Raw genomic sequence first — 20,112 nt, forward strand, 5'->3', positions numbered from 1 at the left:
ATGCATTAACCCCAGTCCATGCTAATGCATTTACCCCAATCCATGCTAATGCATTATCCCCAGTCCATGATAATGCATTAACCCCAGTCCATGCTAATACATTAACCCCGATCCATACTAATGCATTAACCCCGTCCATGCTAATACATTTACCCCAATCGATGCTAATACATTAACCCCAGTCCATGCTAATGCATTAACCCCAGTCCATGCTAATACATTAACCCCGATCCATACTAATGCATTAACCCCGTCCATGCTAATACATTTACCCCAATCGATGCTAATGCATTAACCCCAGTCCATGCAAATGCATTAACCCCAGTCCATGCTAATACATTTACCCCAATCCATGCTAATATATTTACCCCAATAATCTCTAACGTGGCACCTTATTGAATTCCTTGTGGAAATCCAAATACACTATATCCATTTGTTTTCCTTTATAAACTCTGCTTATTATATTAAAATCCCTGGCTAATTTCCCTTTCAAACAATCATTTTGAGACCATTTGACTGTGCTAGACTTTCTTAATTATCTATTTCTTTCTCAATAATGAACTCCAGCATTATCCCAATGGCTGACATTAAGCTAACTGGTCTATAGTTTCCTGATTTTTGGCTCCGTTCATTCTTGAACTCGGTCATCAAATTAGCGGTCTTCCAATCTGCTGGAACCCTCCCAAAATCCAATTTGTTCTGGAATATTTCAACCAATGCTTCAACTATTTCAAACGCCTCTCCCTTTAAAACCTTTGAATACTTGCCATCAGGCCTTGGAGACCCGTCTGCCTTTCGCCCCATTAATTTGAATGTGGAGACCGCATGTAATATTTCCAAGTTTACGGGTAAGACAGAGCTAAGTGGGAACGGATGATGAGAGAAAGATGAAGGTGGCTCGATAGTATTTGTACAGGCTTAGTGACTGACACAAAAATGGCAGATGGAATTTAATGTGGCAAATATGAGGTTATTCACTTTTGTCTGAAGAACAGACACGCAGAGCATTTCTTAGATGGTAAGAGGTTGGAAAATGTAGCTGGGCCAAGCTGTCTTTGTCGATTATTTACTGAAGGTTAACACGAAGATGCATCAGAAGAGGATTTGTTTGCCACAGTCATGAAATATTGCTTCCATTGTATAGAACATTTGTTAGACTGCAAATGGAGTACTGCATGCAGTTTTGGTATCCTTACCTTAGGAGGATATTATTGTTATTGAGGCAGGGCAATATAGGTTTTCCAGACTTGTATCTAGGTTGGGGGGACTGTCCTATGAAAAGGTTTTGGGAAACTGGGCCTGTATTCTGTAGGGTTTTGCAGAATTAGAGGTGAGGAGAGTATAGCAAAGATTTATCAGACTGATGGCTGAACTGATGTATGAAGGGGCACAACATCAGTCAGGACCACACTCAGTGAAGAACAGAGAATGAGGTGGGATCTCACAGAGACCTATAAACTGCTAACAGGTCTAGACAGGCTAAATGTGCAGGGGTGGGGGGGGAGGGGGGGGAGGGGGTGTTCCCGATGACAAGGGGAGTCAAGAAACAGGGTCACAGTTTCAAAGTATGAGGTAAACCCTTTAGTATAGGAGTTGGGAGGTCACGTTGCGGCTGTACAGGACATTGGTGAGGCCACTGTTGGAATATGGTGTGCAATTCCGGTCTCCTTCCTATCGGAAAGATGTTGTGAAATTTGAAAGGGTTCAGAAAAGATTTACAAGGATGTTGCTAGGTTGGAGGGTTTGAACTAGAGGGAGAGGCTGAATAGGCTGGGGCTGTTTTCCCTGGAGCGTTGGAGGCTGAGGGGTGACCTTATAGAGGTTTATAAAATCATGAGGGGTATGGATAAGATAAATATACAAGGTCTTTTTCCTGGGAAGGGAAAGTCCAGAACTAGAGAGCATAGGTTTCGAGTGAGAGGGAAAAGATATAAAAAGAACCTAATGGGCAACTTTTTCATGCAGAGTGTGGTGAGTGTATGGAATGAGCTGCCAGAGGATGTGGTGCAGGCTGGTATAATTACAGCATTTGAAAGACTTCTGGATGGGTATACGAATAGGAATGGTTTGGAGAGATATGGGCCAAGTACTGGCAAATAGGACTAGATTAGGTTGGGATATCTGACCGGCATGGACAAGTTGGACCCAAGGGTCTGTTTCCGTGCTGTACATCTCTATGACTCTGTGACTGAGATGAGGAGAAATTTCTTCACCCAGTGAGTGGTGAGTCTGTGGAATAGCTAAGCACAGAAAACAGTCTAGGCCAAGATATTATGACTTTCAGAAGTTGAATACAATACTTATGTCGAAAGAGGTCAAAAGATATGGAGTTAAGCGGGAACAGGCTATTGAGTTGGATGATCAGCCAAAGGGCTGAATAGCCCTATTCCGGTTTCTTCCTTCCTTATTGCTGTGTTTCTATGTTCACTGAAACCTCCAAAGGGATAGACAAGGTAATTACAGGTAAGACATTTCTCTGGTTGAGATTCTAGAATTGAGAACACAAGTTAAAAATAAAGGGGAAATAATTTAGGTCTGAGATTAGAAGCTTTTTATTACTCAAAGCATTGTGAACCTTTGCAATTCTCTAACACAGAGCACTATAGAAGTTAGTCTTAAGTATGTTTAAAGTAGAGATTGATAGATTTCTGATTACTAATGGTGTAAAGATATAGTGAGAGTGTAGGCTAAATTGAATTGGATGATCAGCCATGAATGTATTGAATGGCAGGACAGGCTCAATAGTCTGAGTGACCTACTCCAGTTCCTATACTCCTGTGTTCCTTTACCACTGAAATCATGAAGCGGTGAGGTTAAACACAGGCATTTTCTCTAGCCTCTCATACCTCCTGAGAATAGGAGCATCTAAGGAGATCCAGGTTACTTGTCAAGCAGCTCCTTTTTCTAATTGCTCATTAGGAATTTAGATATCATGAACACATCTATTGCTAATCTATTGTCATCTATTGCTAATTGTCCTTGAGTGAGCTGTCTTGTTGAACAAAAAAAATCATTTAGTATGCTTGCCTTTATTGGTCAGTGCATTAAATATAGGAGTTGGGAGGTCATGTTGCGGCTGTGCAGGACATTGGTTAGGCCAGTTTTGGATATTTGTGGGCAGTTATGCTCTCCCTGCAACATGAAGGATGTTGTGAAATTTGAAAGGGTTTACAAAAGATTTACAAGAATGTTGCCAGGGTTGGAGAGTTTGAGCTAGAGGGAGAAGCTCAATAGGCTGGGGTTGTTTTCCCTGGAGTGTCAGAGGCTAAGGGGTGACCTTATAGAGGTTTACAAAATCATGAGGTGCATTGATAGAGCAAATAGACCAGGTCTTTTCCCTAGGCAGGTGGAGTCTAGAACTAGAGGGCATAGGTTTAAGGTGAGAGGGGAAAGATTTAAAGGAGACCTAAGGGGCAGCTTCTTCATGTAGAGGGTGGTGCATATAGGGAATGAGCTGCCAGAGAATGGTACAATTAGAATATTTAAAGGGTATCTGGATAAGTATATGAATAGGAAGGGTCATAAACTGGCAAATGGGACTAGATTAATTTAGGACATCTGGTCAGCATGGATGAGTTGGACCTAAGGGTCTGTTATCGTGTTGCACAACTCCGTGATTCTATCAGTAGTCCATGTGGTGCAGGTATGCCCACAATGCTATTCAGAAGAGAGTTCTAGAATGTTAATGCAGTGACAGTGAAGGAACTGTGATATAGTTCAAGTGAGAGTACATCTGCACTGCCTGTCCTTCTGAGAAGGAGAGATCATCACTTTGAAATGTGTTGTTGAAAGATGGTTGATAATTTGCTACAGGGAAAGTTTATAGTTGTGACGGGCTCACCAATAGTTGCATTAAACCCACCAGGAGCAAGGTGAAACCCTTAAATGGTCTTCAATTGACTGTGGAGTGGGAAGGTTGAACATCAACTTCCCACCCAGAATTTAAGTCTGGCAGATGCTGAAAGGTGGCAGGTTTTGGCTAGAACATAGAACATAGAACAATACAGCACAGAACAGGCCCTTCGGCCCACGATGTTGTGCCGAACTTCTAACCTAGATTAAGTACCCATCCATGTACCTATCCAAATGCCGCTTAAAGGTCGCCAATGATTCCGACTCTACCACTCCCACGGGCAGCGCATTCCATGCCCCCAACACTCTCTGGGTAAAGAACCCACCCCTGACATCTCCCCTATACCTTCCACCCTTCACCCTAAATTTATGTCCCCTTGTAACACTCTGTTGTACCCGGGGAAAAAGTTTCTGACTGTCTACTCTAGCTATTCCTCTGATCATCTTATAAACCTCTATCAAGTCACCCTTGTGCTCAAGAAAATCTTAAAGTGACCGGTCAATATAGATGTGCTGAATGAAGTGCTGAGCTGGTGAAAGATTTGGTCTTGACCTCAGTTTACTTGTTACTGAGGTGGCTACACCACCACCACCACACCCTAATTCGATGCACCTAGCCACCAGCAAGAGTGAGGGTTCCTAACATTAGCCTACATGCTCCTATTGATCTGGCTTGAGTGGGGGCTCAGTAACAAGTAAACTGAGGTCAAGACCAAATCTTTCACCAGCTCAGCACTTCATTCAGCACATCTATATTGACCGGTCACTTTAACATTTTCTTGAGCACAAGGTTGTGCAATGTTTTGTGTACATTGCTACGGTAATGGTAGAATAGGCCACCTTTTTTCAATTTCCATCATCTGAATTACAGTGCCTTGACTCTTTCATGGACCAACACTGAAACACCTTTTAAGGTAGTCGTAGTGATCATCTGACCAGGTTAAGCCATCAGGAAACAAGTATCAGGCTGAGCCAAGTTAACATCATTTTTGGGCCAAGCAGAGAAGAGAAAATGTGGATTGTAACAACAGAATTGGAAGACTCTCTAAATCTCCCTAATTATTTTCAGTCTCTTGAGAAGGGAGGTGATGGCAGTGATATTATCATGGGACTGTTAATCCAGAGATGCAGATAGCATTCTGTGGATCTGGTTTGAATCTAGCTACGGCAAGTGGTGCAGTTTGAATTCAATAAAGTATCTGGAATTAAGAATCTAATGATGACCATGAATTCATTGTCAGTTGTCTGGAAAATTCATCTGGTTCACTACTGCCCTTTTGGGAAGGAATCTGCCATCCTTACCTGGTCCAGCCTACATGTGACTCCAGACCCACAGCAATGTTTTTGTCTCTTAACTGCCCTCTGGGTAGTTAGGGATGGGAAATAAATGCTGCATATGTTGAGAGTGTGTTGCTGGAAAAGCACAGCAGGTCAGGCAGCATCCGAGGAGCAGGAAAATCAACGTGAAAATCATTAGGAAGGGCTCAGGCCTGAAACGTTGATTTTCCTGCTCCTCGGATGCTGCCTGACCTGTGCTTTTCCAGCAACACACTGTCAATCTGATCCCTAGCATCTGCAGACCTCACTGTCTCCTAATAAATGCTGCCTCGCCAGCGACACTCTCATCCCAAAGAATTAATTTTTTAAAAGTACCTCGCGATAAAGTAAGTTGGAGAAACATCATTCATCAAGATCTCAAAGCAGACTACAAACTTTGCTGCTGATGAGGATACAGAACGTCAATGAAACAGCCTTAGTCTCAGGTTAAATCAAACACCTCAAGGAGACTAAGGACCTTTTAAACAACATATTCTTGATCTTCCTTTTTGTACTAGATGCTCTCCCATTTTAAATTGGATATCTATGCTTTGCGTTCATATGCCTTTATTGTTGTGTATTATTATTTTTCACTGGGTTAGTAAGTAATAAAATCCCCTTTTCATTCACTCAGGAAACCTTGTAATTGGCTTCTTTAATTTAAACCAGCATGCTACATTGTAGTTGAAAAGTGTTATTAGACTTGGGCTGAAAAGAAATAAATCCTTGCAATGGCTAACAAAATAAACATAAGCGTAAAAAAGAAAGTATCTGTACATTATTTTCAAAAAATTATTGTCTACTTGATTACTCTTTCCTCCCATATTCTCTGTTCTTGCTTTGTTTCGTCCCAATCTTTTATCTTTTGGTATAATTCTCATTTTCCAAGATTTTGGATACAAAACTTTGGATTTGAGCCCATGTGAACAATACTGACCTCTGATCATGAGTCCTGTCTGTTATTTTATCTCTGCCCAATTGAGACTGATGGATTAGCATGGCCTCTGACAAAAGTGAGGTCAAGTCACCTGTTCAGCCTGACCTACTCTGTTCTATTATACTCAAATGTTAACAAAATTAAAATGAAACAATCTTGTTTGCATTAGATCTAATCTCATAGAAATTCAAAAATCATAATGATGAAAACTGCACTGAGAAAAATAGGAGGGGTGGTGTCATGGTAACGTTACCAGACTAGTCATCATTACTTCTAGTAATCTTGAACAGTGCAACTCCAACAACACGCTAGAAACTCAATACCATCCATGACAAAGCAGCTTGCTTGACTGGTAGTCTATTCACTACCTTCACCATTCAATCTTTTCACGAATGACACACTTCGGCAACAGCATGTATTATCGACAAGATGCATTTCAGTAAGTCACCAAGGCTATCCAATAGCACACTGCAATCTCTGCTCCATACAAAAACAAGGGAAGCAGATGTATGGGAGCATCAAATTCCAGAACAGGTCACATATCATTCTGACTTGTAGCTCTATCACCATTCCTCCATTGTCACTGGGTCACACTGCTGAAACCCCATTCCTAGCAACACTGTGAATGTCCCTACACCCCAAAAACTGCGGCAGCTGCAGAAAAAGGTTCACCAGCACCATCTCGGATGGAAATTATGGCTGAGCAATAAATGCTTGCCCATAGCAATGGCTGCTCCTCGTGAATGTGTAAAGAAAATGTCGTGTGGGCATAGCTTCAGTAGACGGATGGCAATGGTTTGAGAAGACAACTCAAGACCATCCTCCGAAGGGCAATAAGTGCTGTCCTCAGTGGCAAAGCTTGCATCTCTTCATTGAATAAAACAAAAATCACAGGCTCAAGCTAATACTCTGCAAGCACAGATTCAAATCTCAAGGGTGACGGCTGGTGAAATTTACAGTAAAGTAATAAAATCTGAGATTAAAAGCTAGTCTTAGCAATGGTGACCATGAAAATGTCATCCACTATCATAAAAACCTTTGTGGTTCAGTGCTGTCCCTTAGGGAAGGAAATCTGAGGTTCTTACCCAGACTGACACATATGTGACTCCAGTCTCACAGCCATGAGATTGACCCTTAACATCACTTGGAAACAGCAGGCAAGTAACTCAGTTCAAGAACAATTAAGGACAAGCAACAAATGTTGCCCTTAGCCAGCGATGCCACCGAATAATTCAATCCACCTTGTTAACCTACAGTAAATATTATTCCCCTTACTGATTCATATCATGGCAACTTGTCTTGCAGAAGGTTTTATTACAATAATGCTCCTCTCACAGAATACTTTTCTTAAAAAGTTGTTCTTCACGTTATTAAACTTCATGTTCTTTATTACAGACCATCGGATATAGCCAACGGGTTTGTACAACTGCTTGAAGATGACAACTTGAATGGAGCAGTCATGAAAATTACAACATCGAAGGGTATTCATTTTGAGAACTATTAGCCAAAACCACCTCTCAATATTGGACTATTGCCAATTGGCAAGAAATTTTGGTTGCAAAGTTTCCTAACACTGGTTCCAAATGTGCACTCCTTTCTACTGCAGTAAATTGATAAAAACAATTGTATATATAAAAAGGCAATACATAAAGCTTACATTTTTTGGGGAAACATAATGTGATTCATTCCAGTCTTAATATAAACAATGTATCATTGTTAGTCAATGTCATTTACAACAGAAAATTTGTCATTTTAAATTAAAATTGTTATAACTACATGCTTCTGCTCCATAATGGTGCTCATAAATTGGAACAGATCTAGAAAGATCTGTGTTTCCAGACCATCAACACCTCAACACTTAAATGGTTTTAAGATATTTGGGATTGTCATTATTTTAAGTGGGAGGAAAGTAGCATTGCATTCTCAGTTTATCCTGTGAAGATAATTGTGGAATCATCACATTTCTGCTGGTCCTTTGAAAGAACTACACAATTAGCCCCACTTCCCTGTTCTTTCCACAAAACTGTGCAAACCTATCCCTTTCTGAAGAAATGGACTCAAAACATTAACGCTGCTCTCTCTCTCCACAGTCGCTGCCAGACCTGCTGAATTCCTCCAGCAATTTCTGCTCTTTGTTTGTACCAGATTGCCAGCATCTGCAGTTCTTTGCTTTACTCTACCCTTCAAGCATTTAGTCATGGTAGTATTGGTTAGCTCAGTTGCTTGGATAGCTGATTTGCGATATAGTGATGCTAATAGCATGGATTCAATTCCCACACCAGCTGAGGATACTAGGAAGGGCTGTCCTTCTCAACTTCTCCCCTCATCTAAGACATGGTAACCCTCAAAATAAAACAATCACCAGTTGTCTCTCTCTCTCTAAAAAAAGAACAAACTTATGGTCTGGAAAGACTATGGTGGCATGACCTTCCATTTATTTAGTTTCCCTATAGAAGCTATTCTTAAATCTATTCTAATGTATGACAGAATGAAAGCTTCAGTTGCCAATTGCTGTTATTATCTTATATTGTTGTATGCCAGTATTGCCAACAAACTGCTAGAACCATCTGGGATTCATCATCACCAATTCATCTTATTGATATGAGTCAAGCTAATGAGGCCATATGGGGAAGGATGCCTAGATAAGTCCTGAGGCAGAGGTTGGGCTGTCTTAGTTAAACAATGAGGGTTTATTGCATATCACTTAGTAGCTAGTTGTCTTGCATTAAAAACACACAATTGTCCCCATGAGAAACTTAATGAACTTTTCCAGCAAAGTTGGCATTCTGTTTCCATCATCCCTTCATGGTGTTTTCAATTTTCAACATCGACCACTATTAAGATAGCTTCTCCCAATGAGAGATTCTCTTTTGACTGTATTATGTATGGCTGATAATGCACAGTAGCTTTTTAAAGATGGCACCGATGCCATGGGTACCGGTCCATCCCGGTGTATCTCACCAAAAACGATCTGAGTACAGTGAATGGTAGAGTATGGCTAAGAATCAAGAGTGAGTGGTTCCATAGGGGCCAGTACCATAGTTAATAGGATGGGTTTGGGGTAATATACGGTGAGAGAGGGCATGTGGCAAACACTTCAATGCTTTTTACTCACCCCACCCCAGTAAGCCTGTCCGCTCCTAGTCATCAGAAATCTATCAATCTCTCCCTTCTATATACTTAGAGTGAGCTTCCATAGACCTCTGAGGTAGGGAATTTTAAAGGTTCATAATTCCCTGCTCCCTGATGGGTGGCATAGTGGCTCAGTGGTTAGTACTGCTGCCTCATAGAGTCAAGGTCCTAGGTTTGGAGTCTGTGTGCAGTTTGCACATTCTCCCCGTGTCTGCATGAATTTCCTCTGGGTGCTCTGGTTTCCTCCCACAGTCCAAAGATGTGCAGGTTAGGTGGATTGGCCATGCTAAGTTGCCTCTCATGTCCAGGGATGTGCAGGCTCAGTGGGTTAGCCATGGGAAATGCAGGTTTACAGGGATAGAGGAGTTGGTCTGGGTGGGATGCTCTTCAGAGGGTTGGCGCAGACTTGATGGGCTGAATGGCCTGCTTTCACACTGTAGGGATTCTATGAAAATAACTTTCTCATCCTGAGTCTAAGTGGCATCCGCTTTATTTTTAAGTTGTGCCCCTTATTCTAAAACATCTATCTGAATCTACCCTACCCATCCCTTTACGTATTTTGTAGGCTTCAATGAGATCACCTCTCATTTTTCAAAACTCTGGAGAATAGACCCATATTGCCCAATCTCTCTTCATGAGACTGTCCTGCCATTTCATGAACAAGCCTGGTGAACCTTTGTGGCTCTCCCTCTAGTGTAGTAATAGCCTTCCCGAGGTAAGGAGACCACAACTACACAACAGCGCAGTCTAACCAAGTTCTTATACAATGACCAAGGCTTAGCTGAGAACTGGCACGGTGGCTCAGTGGTTTGCATGACTGCCTCACAGCACCAGGGGCCCAGGTTCAGTTCCACCCTTAGGCGTCTGTTCATGTGAAATTTGCGTGTTCTCCCCATGTCTACATAGGTTTCCACTGGACGGTTTCCTCCCACAGTCCAAAGATGTGCACGCTAATTGGTGATGCTAAATTGCCCATAGTGTTCAGGGATGTGTCAGTTAGGTAGGTTAATGATGGGAAATGCAGGGTTATAGGGGAAAATGGGGTAGATAGATGGATCTAGATGGGATGCTCTTTGGATGGTCAGTGTGGACTTGTTGGGCCAAATGGCCTATTTCCACACTGTGGGCAGGACTAGCAGCTCAACATTTGTGGTTATAGGCTATTCAGATGAACACAAGATGGGGATAGGAGAGTTGGGCAAAAATCCTAATATTGATCAATTATAGCAGTGAGGAGGGGCAATACCTTGGAAGGGTCATCAAATGCGTAGAAGTCAAATGCACAAAAGGAGCAAACCCATTGTTGGTGTGTCAGTTATTGGCCCCAGAACAGTCAGGGTGCTATCCCTCTGCATCCTCCTTACAGAGGATCAAATAAGTAATCAAATTTCAAAGGAGTTATGGGTGGCACAGTGGCTCAGTGGTTAGCACTGCTGCCTCACATCGCCTGGGTCCCACGTTCGATTCCAGCCTAGGTGACTGTGTGGAGTTTGCACGTTCTCCCCATGGCTGCGTTGGTTTCCTGCGGGTGCTCCGGTTTCCTCCCACAGTCCAAAGATGTGTGGGTCAGGTGAATTGGCCATGCTAAATTGCCCGTAGTGTTAGTTGCATTAGTCAGAGGGAAATAGATCGGGGTGGGTTACTCTTCGGAGGGTTAACGTGGACTGGTTAGGCCGAAGGGCCTGTTTCTGCACTGTAGGGAATCTAATCTAATCTAATCTTAAAAGTAAAAATAAACTTTAAAAATAATAATGCAGCAATAGCAGGGGATTTTAATTTCCCAGGTATTAATCTGGGACAGTTTTAGTGTGCAAGGCAAAAGTCTTCAATTTTATTCAAGAGAACCTTTTTAACAAGTTTGTAGAAAAATTCACAGACAACAGGGAAAGTGATAGGGTGAAACATAGTGATGGTATTAATTATGAGGAAAGATTGGAATAAACTGGTGTAGTTTCCCTTGGGGCAGTGACGGAGGTGATGTTTGGAGGTGCATTGATAAGGTGGAAATGAAGAGGGATCAATAACCAGGGATACTGGGAACAAATTATTTCCACATTAAATATGTAGCTTAATTTATTACCAATTAATTTCAATGCAGAATACAGAAGGGTATGCCAGGAGCAGCACCAAGCATATCCAAAAATGTGTCAACTCAGTGAAGCTACAAAACAGGTCGATGGAGTGGATCAGATCTAAACTCTGCAGTCCTGCCACATCTAGTCACGAATGGTAGCAAACAATTAAACTACTCACTGGAGCAGGAAGCTCCACAGAATCCCCATCCTTAATATTGGGGGAACTCAGAGCATTAGTGCAAAAGAAAACACTGAAGCATTCACAATATTCTTCAGCCAGAAGTGTCAAGTGGATGACTCAACTTAGACTCCTCCACGTTCCCAGCATCACAGGTGTAATCTTCAACCAATTTCCTTAACTCCACGATATCAAGAAATGGCTGGAAGTACTACGTACTGCATAGGTTACGGGTTCTGATGATATTGCAGAACTTGCCATGCCCCAAAACAAGCTGTTTCAGTACAGCTACCACACTGGCATCTACCTGGCAATGTGGAAAATTGCGCAGGTATGTCCTGTATACTATAAAGCAGGACAAATTCCAATCCGGCCAATTCCAGTCCCATCAGTCTACTCTTGATCATCAGTAAAGTTGATGAAAGATGTCATCAACAATGCTATCAAGCAGTACCTGCTCAGTCATAACCTGCTCAGTGATGCCCACTGTGGGTTCTGTCAGGGCTACTCAGCTCCTTACCTCTTGACAGCCTTGGTTCAAACATGGACAAAAGAGCTGAATTCCAGAGGCGAGGTGAGAGTAACAGCTCTTGACATAAATTCTGAGTCAATCAATATTAATGATGAGTTTCTAGAAATTCCAGAAAATTTCCCAGTTGTATGAAATAATGCAATTTGAGATGGAGTACTGTGTCTTAAAGCAGGGTTAATAAGTAATTAGTCAAAATGTGTGGTGCTGGAAAAGCACAGCCAGTCAGGCAGCATCCGAGGAGCAGGCGAATTGACATTTTGAGCATAAGATCTTCAATGGGAATGCAGTCCTCACTTTCTCCTAGTCTGGGGGAGACCCAAGTATACACTAGCCCATAGCCAGAATCAATTAGGAGGTCAGCAGCTTTAGTCGTCAATGTTGGTGTCGTATAAGGGTGGAGGAGACCACCTTTGCAGGTCCCCCCCACACTCATTAAGACATAGTACAATAAGGTCATTGCACAGCCCCCTCTCCCCACCTGCCTTATGTTCCCCTCCAGCTTCTCAAAATGCTGTAGGAAGCTCTCTTCCCACCCTCCCAATCACCATCACTTCAACATCAATCCCACCTCCCTTCCCCAAGCCCTACCAACTTGGCCCCAACAAGAATCTGGAATTTTCTGTCAGCCCTGGCCCCACTGGCATGGTAAGACTGCCTGCAATCCCAGCAGCAGCCTCCATTCCTGGTGGCATTACTGGGACTGTAGGGGATGTTGGATTTCCTGGGATCAGGATTTCAAAATCACGCCTCCTATCAATTAAATGGTCAGTAGCCATTGGGTACATGGATGAGCTATCCCTCTACCACCTTCTCTTAACCTGAGGCAGAGGGGGTGCTAACAGGGAAGAGTGAGAACCGTTGCTACAGCACAATGTTAAATCCACCTCTTGGGGTTTCTAAAGACTCTTAACAGAATAATTGCAAGGCAGAGTATCACGTAGCGAAATCTCTAAAAGCTAGTAATCCAGGTATAATTTCAAAGGTTAATAGAGCACTGCCTCTTATCCATATGGTACTGAAATATCAAGGGTAAAGTTTTCCAGTTCTGTCAATTGCTGGCTAGACCATTGGTGAAGTACTGGATTCAGTTCTGAATGTCAGAATATACTGACCTTGGATTTGGTGCAGTGCAGTTGTACAAGGATGATATCAGACTAATCGAGTTATTCAAATTCATTCACGAAATGTGGGTGTCACTGGCTAGGCCAGCATTTATTGCCCACCCTTATAGCCCAGAGGGCAGTTAAGAGTCAACCACATTGCCTTGGGTCTGGAGTCACATGTAAGTCAAACCAGGTAAGGATGGCAGCTTCCTTCCTAAAAGGACCACAAGACCATAGGAGCAGAAACTGGCCATTTGGCCCATCGAGTCTGTTCCACCATTCGATCATGGCTGATAGGTTTTTCAACCCCATTTTCCCACTTTCTCCCCATTACCTTTGATCCCCTTGGCAATCAAGAACTTATCTATATCTTAAACATAGTCAATGACCTGGTATTCACATTCATGAATCAGATGGGTTTCTCCTGATGTTTGGCTTCATGGCCATTATTGGACTCTTAGTCCAGATTTATTTTATTATTGAATTCAAATTCCATCATTTGCCATTGTGGGACTCGAACCTGGGTCCCCAGAACATTACCTAGGTCACTGGATTAATAGTCTAGTAATAATACACAGGGGCACTGCCTCCCCCACTTTATAAGAATAATCTGGCAGTCCCTGACTTTGAGGCTGATATCCACACGGGGTCACAGCCCTCATAAAACAAAGAACAAAGAAATTCACAGCAAAGGAACAGGCCCTTACGCCCTCCAAGCCTGCACTGATCCAGATCCTCTATCTAAACCTGTCACCTATTTTCTAAGGATCTATATCCCTCTGCTCCCTGCTCACTCATGTATCTATCTAGATACATCTTAAATGATGCTATCATGCCCGCCTTTACCACCTCCGTGGGCAACATGTTCCAGGCACCCACAACCCTCTGCGTAAAGAACTTTCAATGCATACCTCCCTTGAACTTTTCCCTTCTCACCTTGAACTCATAATCCCTAGTAATCAAGTCCCCCACTCTGGGAAAAAGCTTCTTGCTATTCGCCCTGTCCATACCTCTCATGATTTTGTAGACCTGAATCAGGTTCTCCCCCACCCCGAACAACTTTCATCTTTCTAATAAAAATAATCCTAATCTACTCAACCTCTCTCTTCATAGCTAGTGGCCTCCATATCAAGCAACAGCCTGGTCAACCTCCTTTGCACCCTCTCCAAAGCATCCACATCCTTTTGGTAATGTGGCAACCAGAACTGTACACAGTATTCCAAATGTGGCTGAACCAAAGTCTTATACAACTGTAATATGACCTGCCAACTCTTGAACTCAATACACCGTCCGATGAAAGAAAGCATGCCGTATGCCTTCTTGACCACTCTCTCGACCTGCGTTGCCACCTTCAGGGTACAATGGTTTCAAACACCCAGATTTCTCTGTACATCAATTTTCCCCATGGCTTTTCCGTTTACTGTATAGCTCGCTCTTGAATTGGACCTTCCAAAATGCATCACCTTGCATTTGCACGAATTGAACTCCATCTGCCATTTCTCCGCCCAACTCTCCAATCTTTCTATATTCTGCTGTATTCTCTGACAGCCCCCTTCAGTATCTGCTACTCCATCAATCTTAGTATCATGTTATTGAAGAGGCTCCTTTCCAACCGCAGATGTATGGGACAGGACACCGTGTGAAGTAAAATGATCCATAATGTAGGATATGCTTCCCTTCTTTCTCTCTTTGCCAATACCCTACCCTGCCCCATCACGAAGATGTTGTTGCTTCAAGTGTGATGTAGCTTGATGAATGAGTTCTTGAATAATTGGTAATGAACTCAAGCCAGTCATTAATGCCAATGCTATCATACTTCAAGGAGTGCTTCAGAATCTCATTGGTGTTTTCTTTTTCCTCCCCTGGAATTTTGGGCTTTTGAGAAATTTTCCTTGTACATCCCTGAGCGTAGAAGCTTAAAGTTCAAACGAGTTGAGCTGTTTGATTTGGGAGAGCGAAATGTTTCCTCTGCCTGGAGTCCAGAACAAGGGACTGTCCCTCAAATTGGACCTGGGATGTTGAGGATTGATGTCAGTAGTACAACATCACACAAATCTGGAACTTTCTGTCAGTTGAGGCTGGGAGTCCAACTGAAAATCTCAAAACTGCGATTGAAAGAGTTTAGGTCAGCAAGAATAGCAAGGGATATGATAGAAAAGCTCATAATTAATATATCCCCTAGAATGAAGATGTACTCCCTTTACCCTTTTTTTTCAGGGGTTAACATTTATCCTTTAATCAATTTACTTTAAATAAACAAATCATTTATCTCATTTCTGTGAGACTGCTGTATGAAATGTGACATTTATTTCCCACCTTACAACAGAGACCAGTTTTCAATCATATTTCATTAGCTGTAAAGACACTCCAATGTTGTGAAAGGTTCTATATTAATGCAAAGTCCTTCCTTTGTCACCTTTCTTGCTTTGTTACAGTGTGGTGCTTTCCTTCTGCTGAAGGGTCCAAGCAGTTGTTAGCGGTTTGAATTATTTGTTATGGAGAGCTTCACTAATCATCAGTGGGTTCATACTTTGGGCTTCTGTCCTACATTTCCATATCTGTAAGGCAAACTTTATCTCCCAAAGCAAACCCAAAGGTACTGATAACAGAGCACATGGTGCCACCTAGTGACACCAAGAGTCATTTCGATCAAAACTCTCAAAATAAATAGAGAAAATCGTATAAGATCCTGTTTAAAATCTCAGGGTTTTATTTCGTTAGATTCCCTACAGCAAGGAAACAGGCCCTTCAGTTCAACCAGTCCACACCAACTCTTCAAAGAGCAACCAACGCAGACCCATTCCCCTACTTATATTTACCCCTGACTAATGCACCTAACCCTATGGGCAATTTAGCATGGCCAATTCACCTGGCAAATTTTTGGATTGTGGGAGGAAAACAGAGCAAACCCGCACAGATATGGGGAGAATGTGCAAACTCCACACAGACAATCGCTGGGTTGGGAACTGAACCCAGGTCCCTGGCACAGTGAGGCAGCAATGCTAACCACTGAGCTACCGTGCCACATTGTTTTCAAGGCCTGTTTTCCCAAAAGATCTAAAGGTTGAGGAGTTAAGTCAACTTCTATAACAAGGCAAACATTATTTCTTCAACTATAAAGGAGACTGTACCCAGTTACACAGAATACAGCCACTAACTCACGGAGGCTGAGGTGATAGTGGGATTGAACAATCATAGAATAATCGAGTCAAACAACACAGAAATAGGCCCTTGAGCCCAACTGGTCCATGCTGACCAGGTTACTGAAACTGAATTCTTTCCATTTGCCTGCATTTGGCCCATATCCCTTTCCTATCAATGCACCTGTCCAAATGTCTACTAAATGTCCTAATTGTACGCGCCTCTATCACTTCCTCTAGCATCTCGTTCCATATATACACCACCTTCAGTGTGAAATATTTGCCCCTTAGGTCTCTTTTCAATTTTTCACCTTAAATCCATGCCCTCTCGTTTTGATTCCCTTATCTGGAGAAAAGACCTTGGCTATTCACTGATCTACGGCCCTCATGAACCTCTTTAAGGTCATCCCTCAACCTCCTAAGCTCCAGAGAAATATGTCCCAGCCTATTCAGCCTCTCCTTATAAGCTAAACCTTCCAGTCTCAATAACATCCTTGTAAATCTTTTTTGCACCCTTTCCAGTTTAATGACAGGAACTCATTATTGACTTTTGGCAGGATGTTACTCATGCCCCCCTCCACTTTAACAGCACAGAGGTGGAACGAGTGGAGAGTGTCAAGCTCCTGGGAGTGGTCATCCACAACAAGCTTTCTTGGACTCTTCATGTGGACGCACTGGTTACAAAGGCCCAACAACGTCTCTTCTTCCTCAGGCAGCTGAGGAAATTTGGCATGACGGCGAATACCCTTACCAATTTTTATAGCTGCGCCATCGAGAGCATTCTGTCACTACCTGGTTTGTCAACTGTACCACTCAAGATCGGAGATGGTTGCAGAGACTGGTGAACTCGGCCCGGATAATCACAAAGGCCAAACTCCCATCTATAGAATCCATCTACCAGGCCCGTTGTCAAGAAAAGGCCGCCAGCATTCTTAAAGATCCATCTCATCCTGGCAAATTTTTTTTTAACAACCCCTACCATTGGAGAGAAGGTACAGAAGCCTGAACACACACACCAGCCAGTTTTGAAGCAGTTTCTACTCTGCTGTTGCTGGAATACTGAATGGACTCACAAACTCTTAACATTCGCCTGTGCCTGTGTTTCTGTTTTTGCTGCTGTTTATCTATTATTTACTTATCTATGCTACTTAACTATATGATCTGCCTGTATTGCTCACAAAACAAAGCTTTTCACTGTGCCTCAGTACACGTGACAATAAATTCAATTCAATTCAATTCAATTCAATCCTTCCTATGGCAGGGCGACCAGAATTGTACACAGTATTCCAAATGTGGTCTTAGCAAAGCTGTAACATGACATCCCAACCCCTGTACTCAGTGCTTTGACCAATGAGGGCAAACGTGTCAAATGCTTTCTTCACCACCCTGTCAAGGAACATGATAGAACCACTGGGCCTGTAATTTTTAAGCCATGGTTTTTTTCTGGGATTTCCAGCTGTTAGATGGAGTGGAAAGTGTTTCTTAATAAGGTGTTGTCTAAGAGCTCTGGTGTCCAGGGGGACCTGTGATTGATGTCCCACCCACTCCTTCTCCTCATCATGCTCTTCCTTTTTCCTGTTCATGCTGCTGTGCTGATGGTGGTAACGGCCACACTTTTATGAGTGCTGTTCCAAAGCTGGGAATCATTCACTTTCTCCAGCACCAACCCACAGTGGCATATTACTGCACCAACTCACTAAACTGCTTTAACAGCACTTTCCAAAGCCCAGATCTCCACCACCTACAAGGACAAGGGTAGCAGACGCATTGGAACACTACCAACTGCAAGTTACCCTCTAAACCCCACAGCATCCTGAATTGTCCCTTCACTGATGTGACAATGCCGTGGCTTTAAGAGGTGTGTTTTGTCCTGGTTTCTTTTAGAGAGAGATTGAGGGACAGGTGCCCAGCAGTCTATGAGAAGATAAACAACCTGTGAAGCCTTGGGTGCTTTTTTGAAGATGGAATAATAGAAGCAACCTAAGTGGGTGTGGTCAAGCTCCCACACACAGACTCAGGGATTTTAGGTTTGGCTTTCAGCAGTTGCTGGGGTGTAAGTAGGTTCGGAAGGCAATTAATCTCTCCTGGTTACTACGGTGTGTCTTAGAATTGTCTTTTGATGTTATTTCCTCCTGGATTAGAGAACTGAATGTGAGACAATCTGCTTTCTGAATTTACCTTTGGCCAAGGCTTTGTTTATAAAATGTCACTATATTGGAACAATTAATGTTTAGTAGTAAAATAATCCATTATTCTGTTAGGTTTTTCAAGAGAGTTGTTTCTTTTTCTTTTGTTGTATTCTTACCATAGTGTTTGAATAAATTGTATTTTGTTTCATGTTGAGTAGTTTGACCAATCAAATTGCATCTGGAGCACAGCACCATACATTTACCTTGAAAATAAAACATTAGGGTCTGGGAGACTTGGTTATTATATTTTGAGGGGGTCTGGTCTGACCCATAACACTGTCAATAGGCCAAAATCCTGCACCTCCATCCCTACAGAATTGTGGATGCCCCACATGCCCACAATTCAAGATGGCAGCTCACCACCACCTTCTCAAGTAGGGCAATTAGGGATGGGCAATAAATGCCAGCCCAACCAGAGACATCCATTGACTGTGGTAGCAAGTTCCATATTCTAAACACTTCCTAAGTATAGATATTTATTGTGAATTCTTTGTTGGATCTACTAATGACAATTGAATGTAAATGGCCCCAAAATTCTGGACTCTAAATGAAATAATAAAAGGGCTTACTTCAAAAACAATACTTAAGTTGTAACTCATTCTCAAATTCTCTCCACGGGCATGACAGAAAATATCAGAAACATGATCTGCACCAAAGAATTTCCTACATCATCAAGTTCAAGTATGTTACATAAAACAACAAGGTGCTGAACCAAAATAATATAAGCAGCACAAACCTCTGGTCTCACTCGAGCTCAGACAGCAGGAGCAGAGAGCTGAAGAAGCAGAGCCTGCTGGGAAGGTAACTGATTGTTTTTTAAGTGAGTACAATTTCATCTCATGGAACAAAGGGATCGGTTAAAGTGTGTCTACTTTAATGCAAGGAGTGCCAGAAATAAGAGTGACGAACTTAGAGCATGGACCATGATGTTGTGGCCATAACAGAGACATGGGTTTCACAGGGGCAGGAATGGTTGCTAGATGTTTCAGGGTTTGGAACATTTAAAAAGAATAGGAAGGGGAGGAAAAGAGGAGGGGGTGTAGCATTGCTAATCAGAGTGTGTCACAAAAATGAAGGTTGTCGAGGAAGGTTTGTCTACTGAGTCAGTATGGGTGGAAGTTAGGAACAGCAAAGGAACAGCCACCTCACTCGAGGTTTTCTACGGATCCCCGAATATCAATAGGGAGATCAAAGAACTCATAGGCTGGCAGAGTTTGGAAAAATATAGATGTCGCAAGGTTGTTGTTATGGGTAACTTCAACTTTCCCAATATTGACTGGAACCTCCTTATTGCAAGTGGTTTGGATGGACCCGTTTTAGTCAGGTGTGTTCAGGAGAGTTTCCTTACTCAGTATGTAGACAGACTGACGAGGGGAGAGGCCATTTTGGATTTGGTGCTCGGCAATGAACCAGGAGAGGTGTCAGATCTCATGGTGGGAGAACACTTTGGTGACAGTGACCGTAACTGCCTCCCATAGCCTTGGAGAGGGAAAAGGAAATTATGATACTATCAGACAGGAGTTGGGAAGTACAGATTGGGAGCAATTGTTCCACAGAAAGGGCACAACAGACATGTGGAGACTGTATAAGGAACAGTTGTTGTGAGTGATGCATAACTTTGTTCCTCTGAGACAGGCAAGAAGGGGCAAGATTAAGG

At 42.5% G+C, this 20,112-nt stretch overlaps 1 protein-coding gene across 2 annotated transcripts in view; it reads left to right on the plus strand.

Moving 5' to 3' along the window:
- LOC122557178 (15-hydroxyprostaglandin dehydrogenase [NAD(+)]-like) overlaps window positions 1-18,980 on the plus strand; it is a 105,127-nt gene extending 86,147 nt beyond the window's left edge. The window contains exons 7-8 of one of the 2 annotated variants that reach the window (XM_087973830.1): window positions 7,502-7,587; window positions 16,824-18,980. In XM_087973830.1, coding sequence (XP_087829956.1) covers window positions 7,502-7,587; window positions 16,824-16,852 — 115 coding nt within the window. In that variant the 3' untranslated portion in view covers window positions 16,853-18,980. Of the gene's footprint in view, window positions 1-7,501; window positions 7,766-16,823 lie in introns of those variants that run through there. The other variant, XM_043704579.2, reaches the window with a different exon arrangement.
- The last annotated feature ends 1,132 nt before the right edge of the window (window positions 18,981-20,112 follow it).

This window comes from Chiloscyllium plagiosum, unplaced genomic scaffold (assembly GCF_037043375.1).
Source record: "Chiloscyllium plagiosum isolate Xiang-an unplaced genomic scaffold, Cpla_swu_hap1 HiC_scaffold_2, whole genome shotgun sequence".
In the NCBI taxonomy this organism is placed as follows: Eukaryota; Metazoa; Chordata; class Chondrichthyes; order Orectolobiformes; family Hemiscylliidae; genus Chiloscyllium; species Chiloscyllium plagiosum.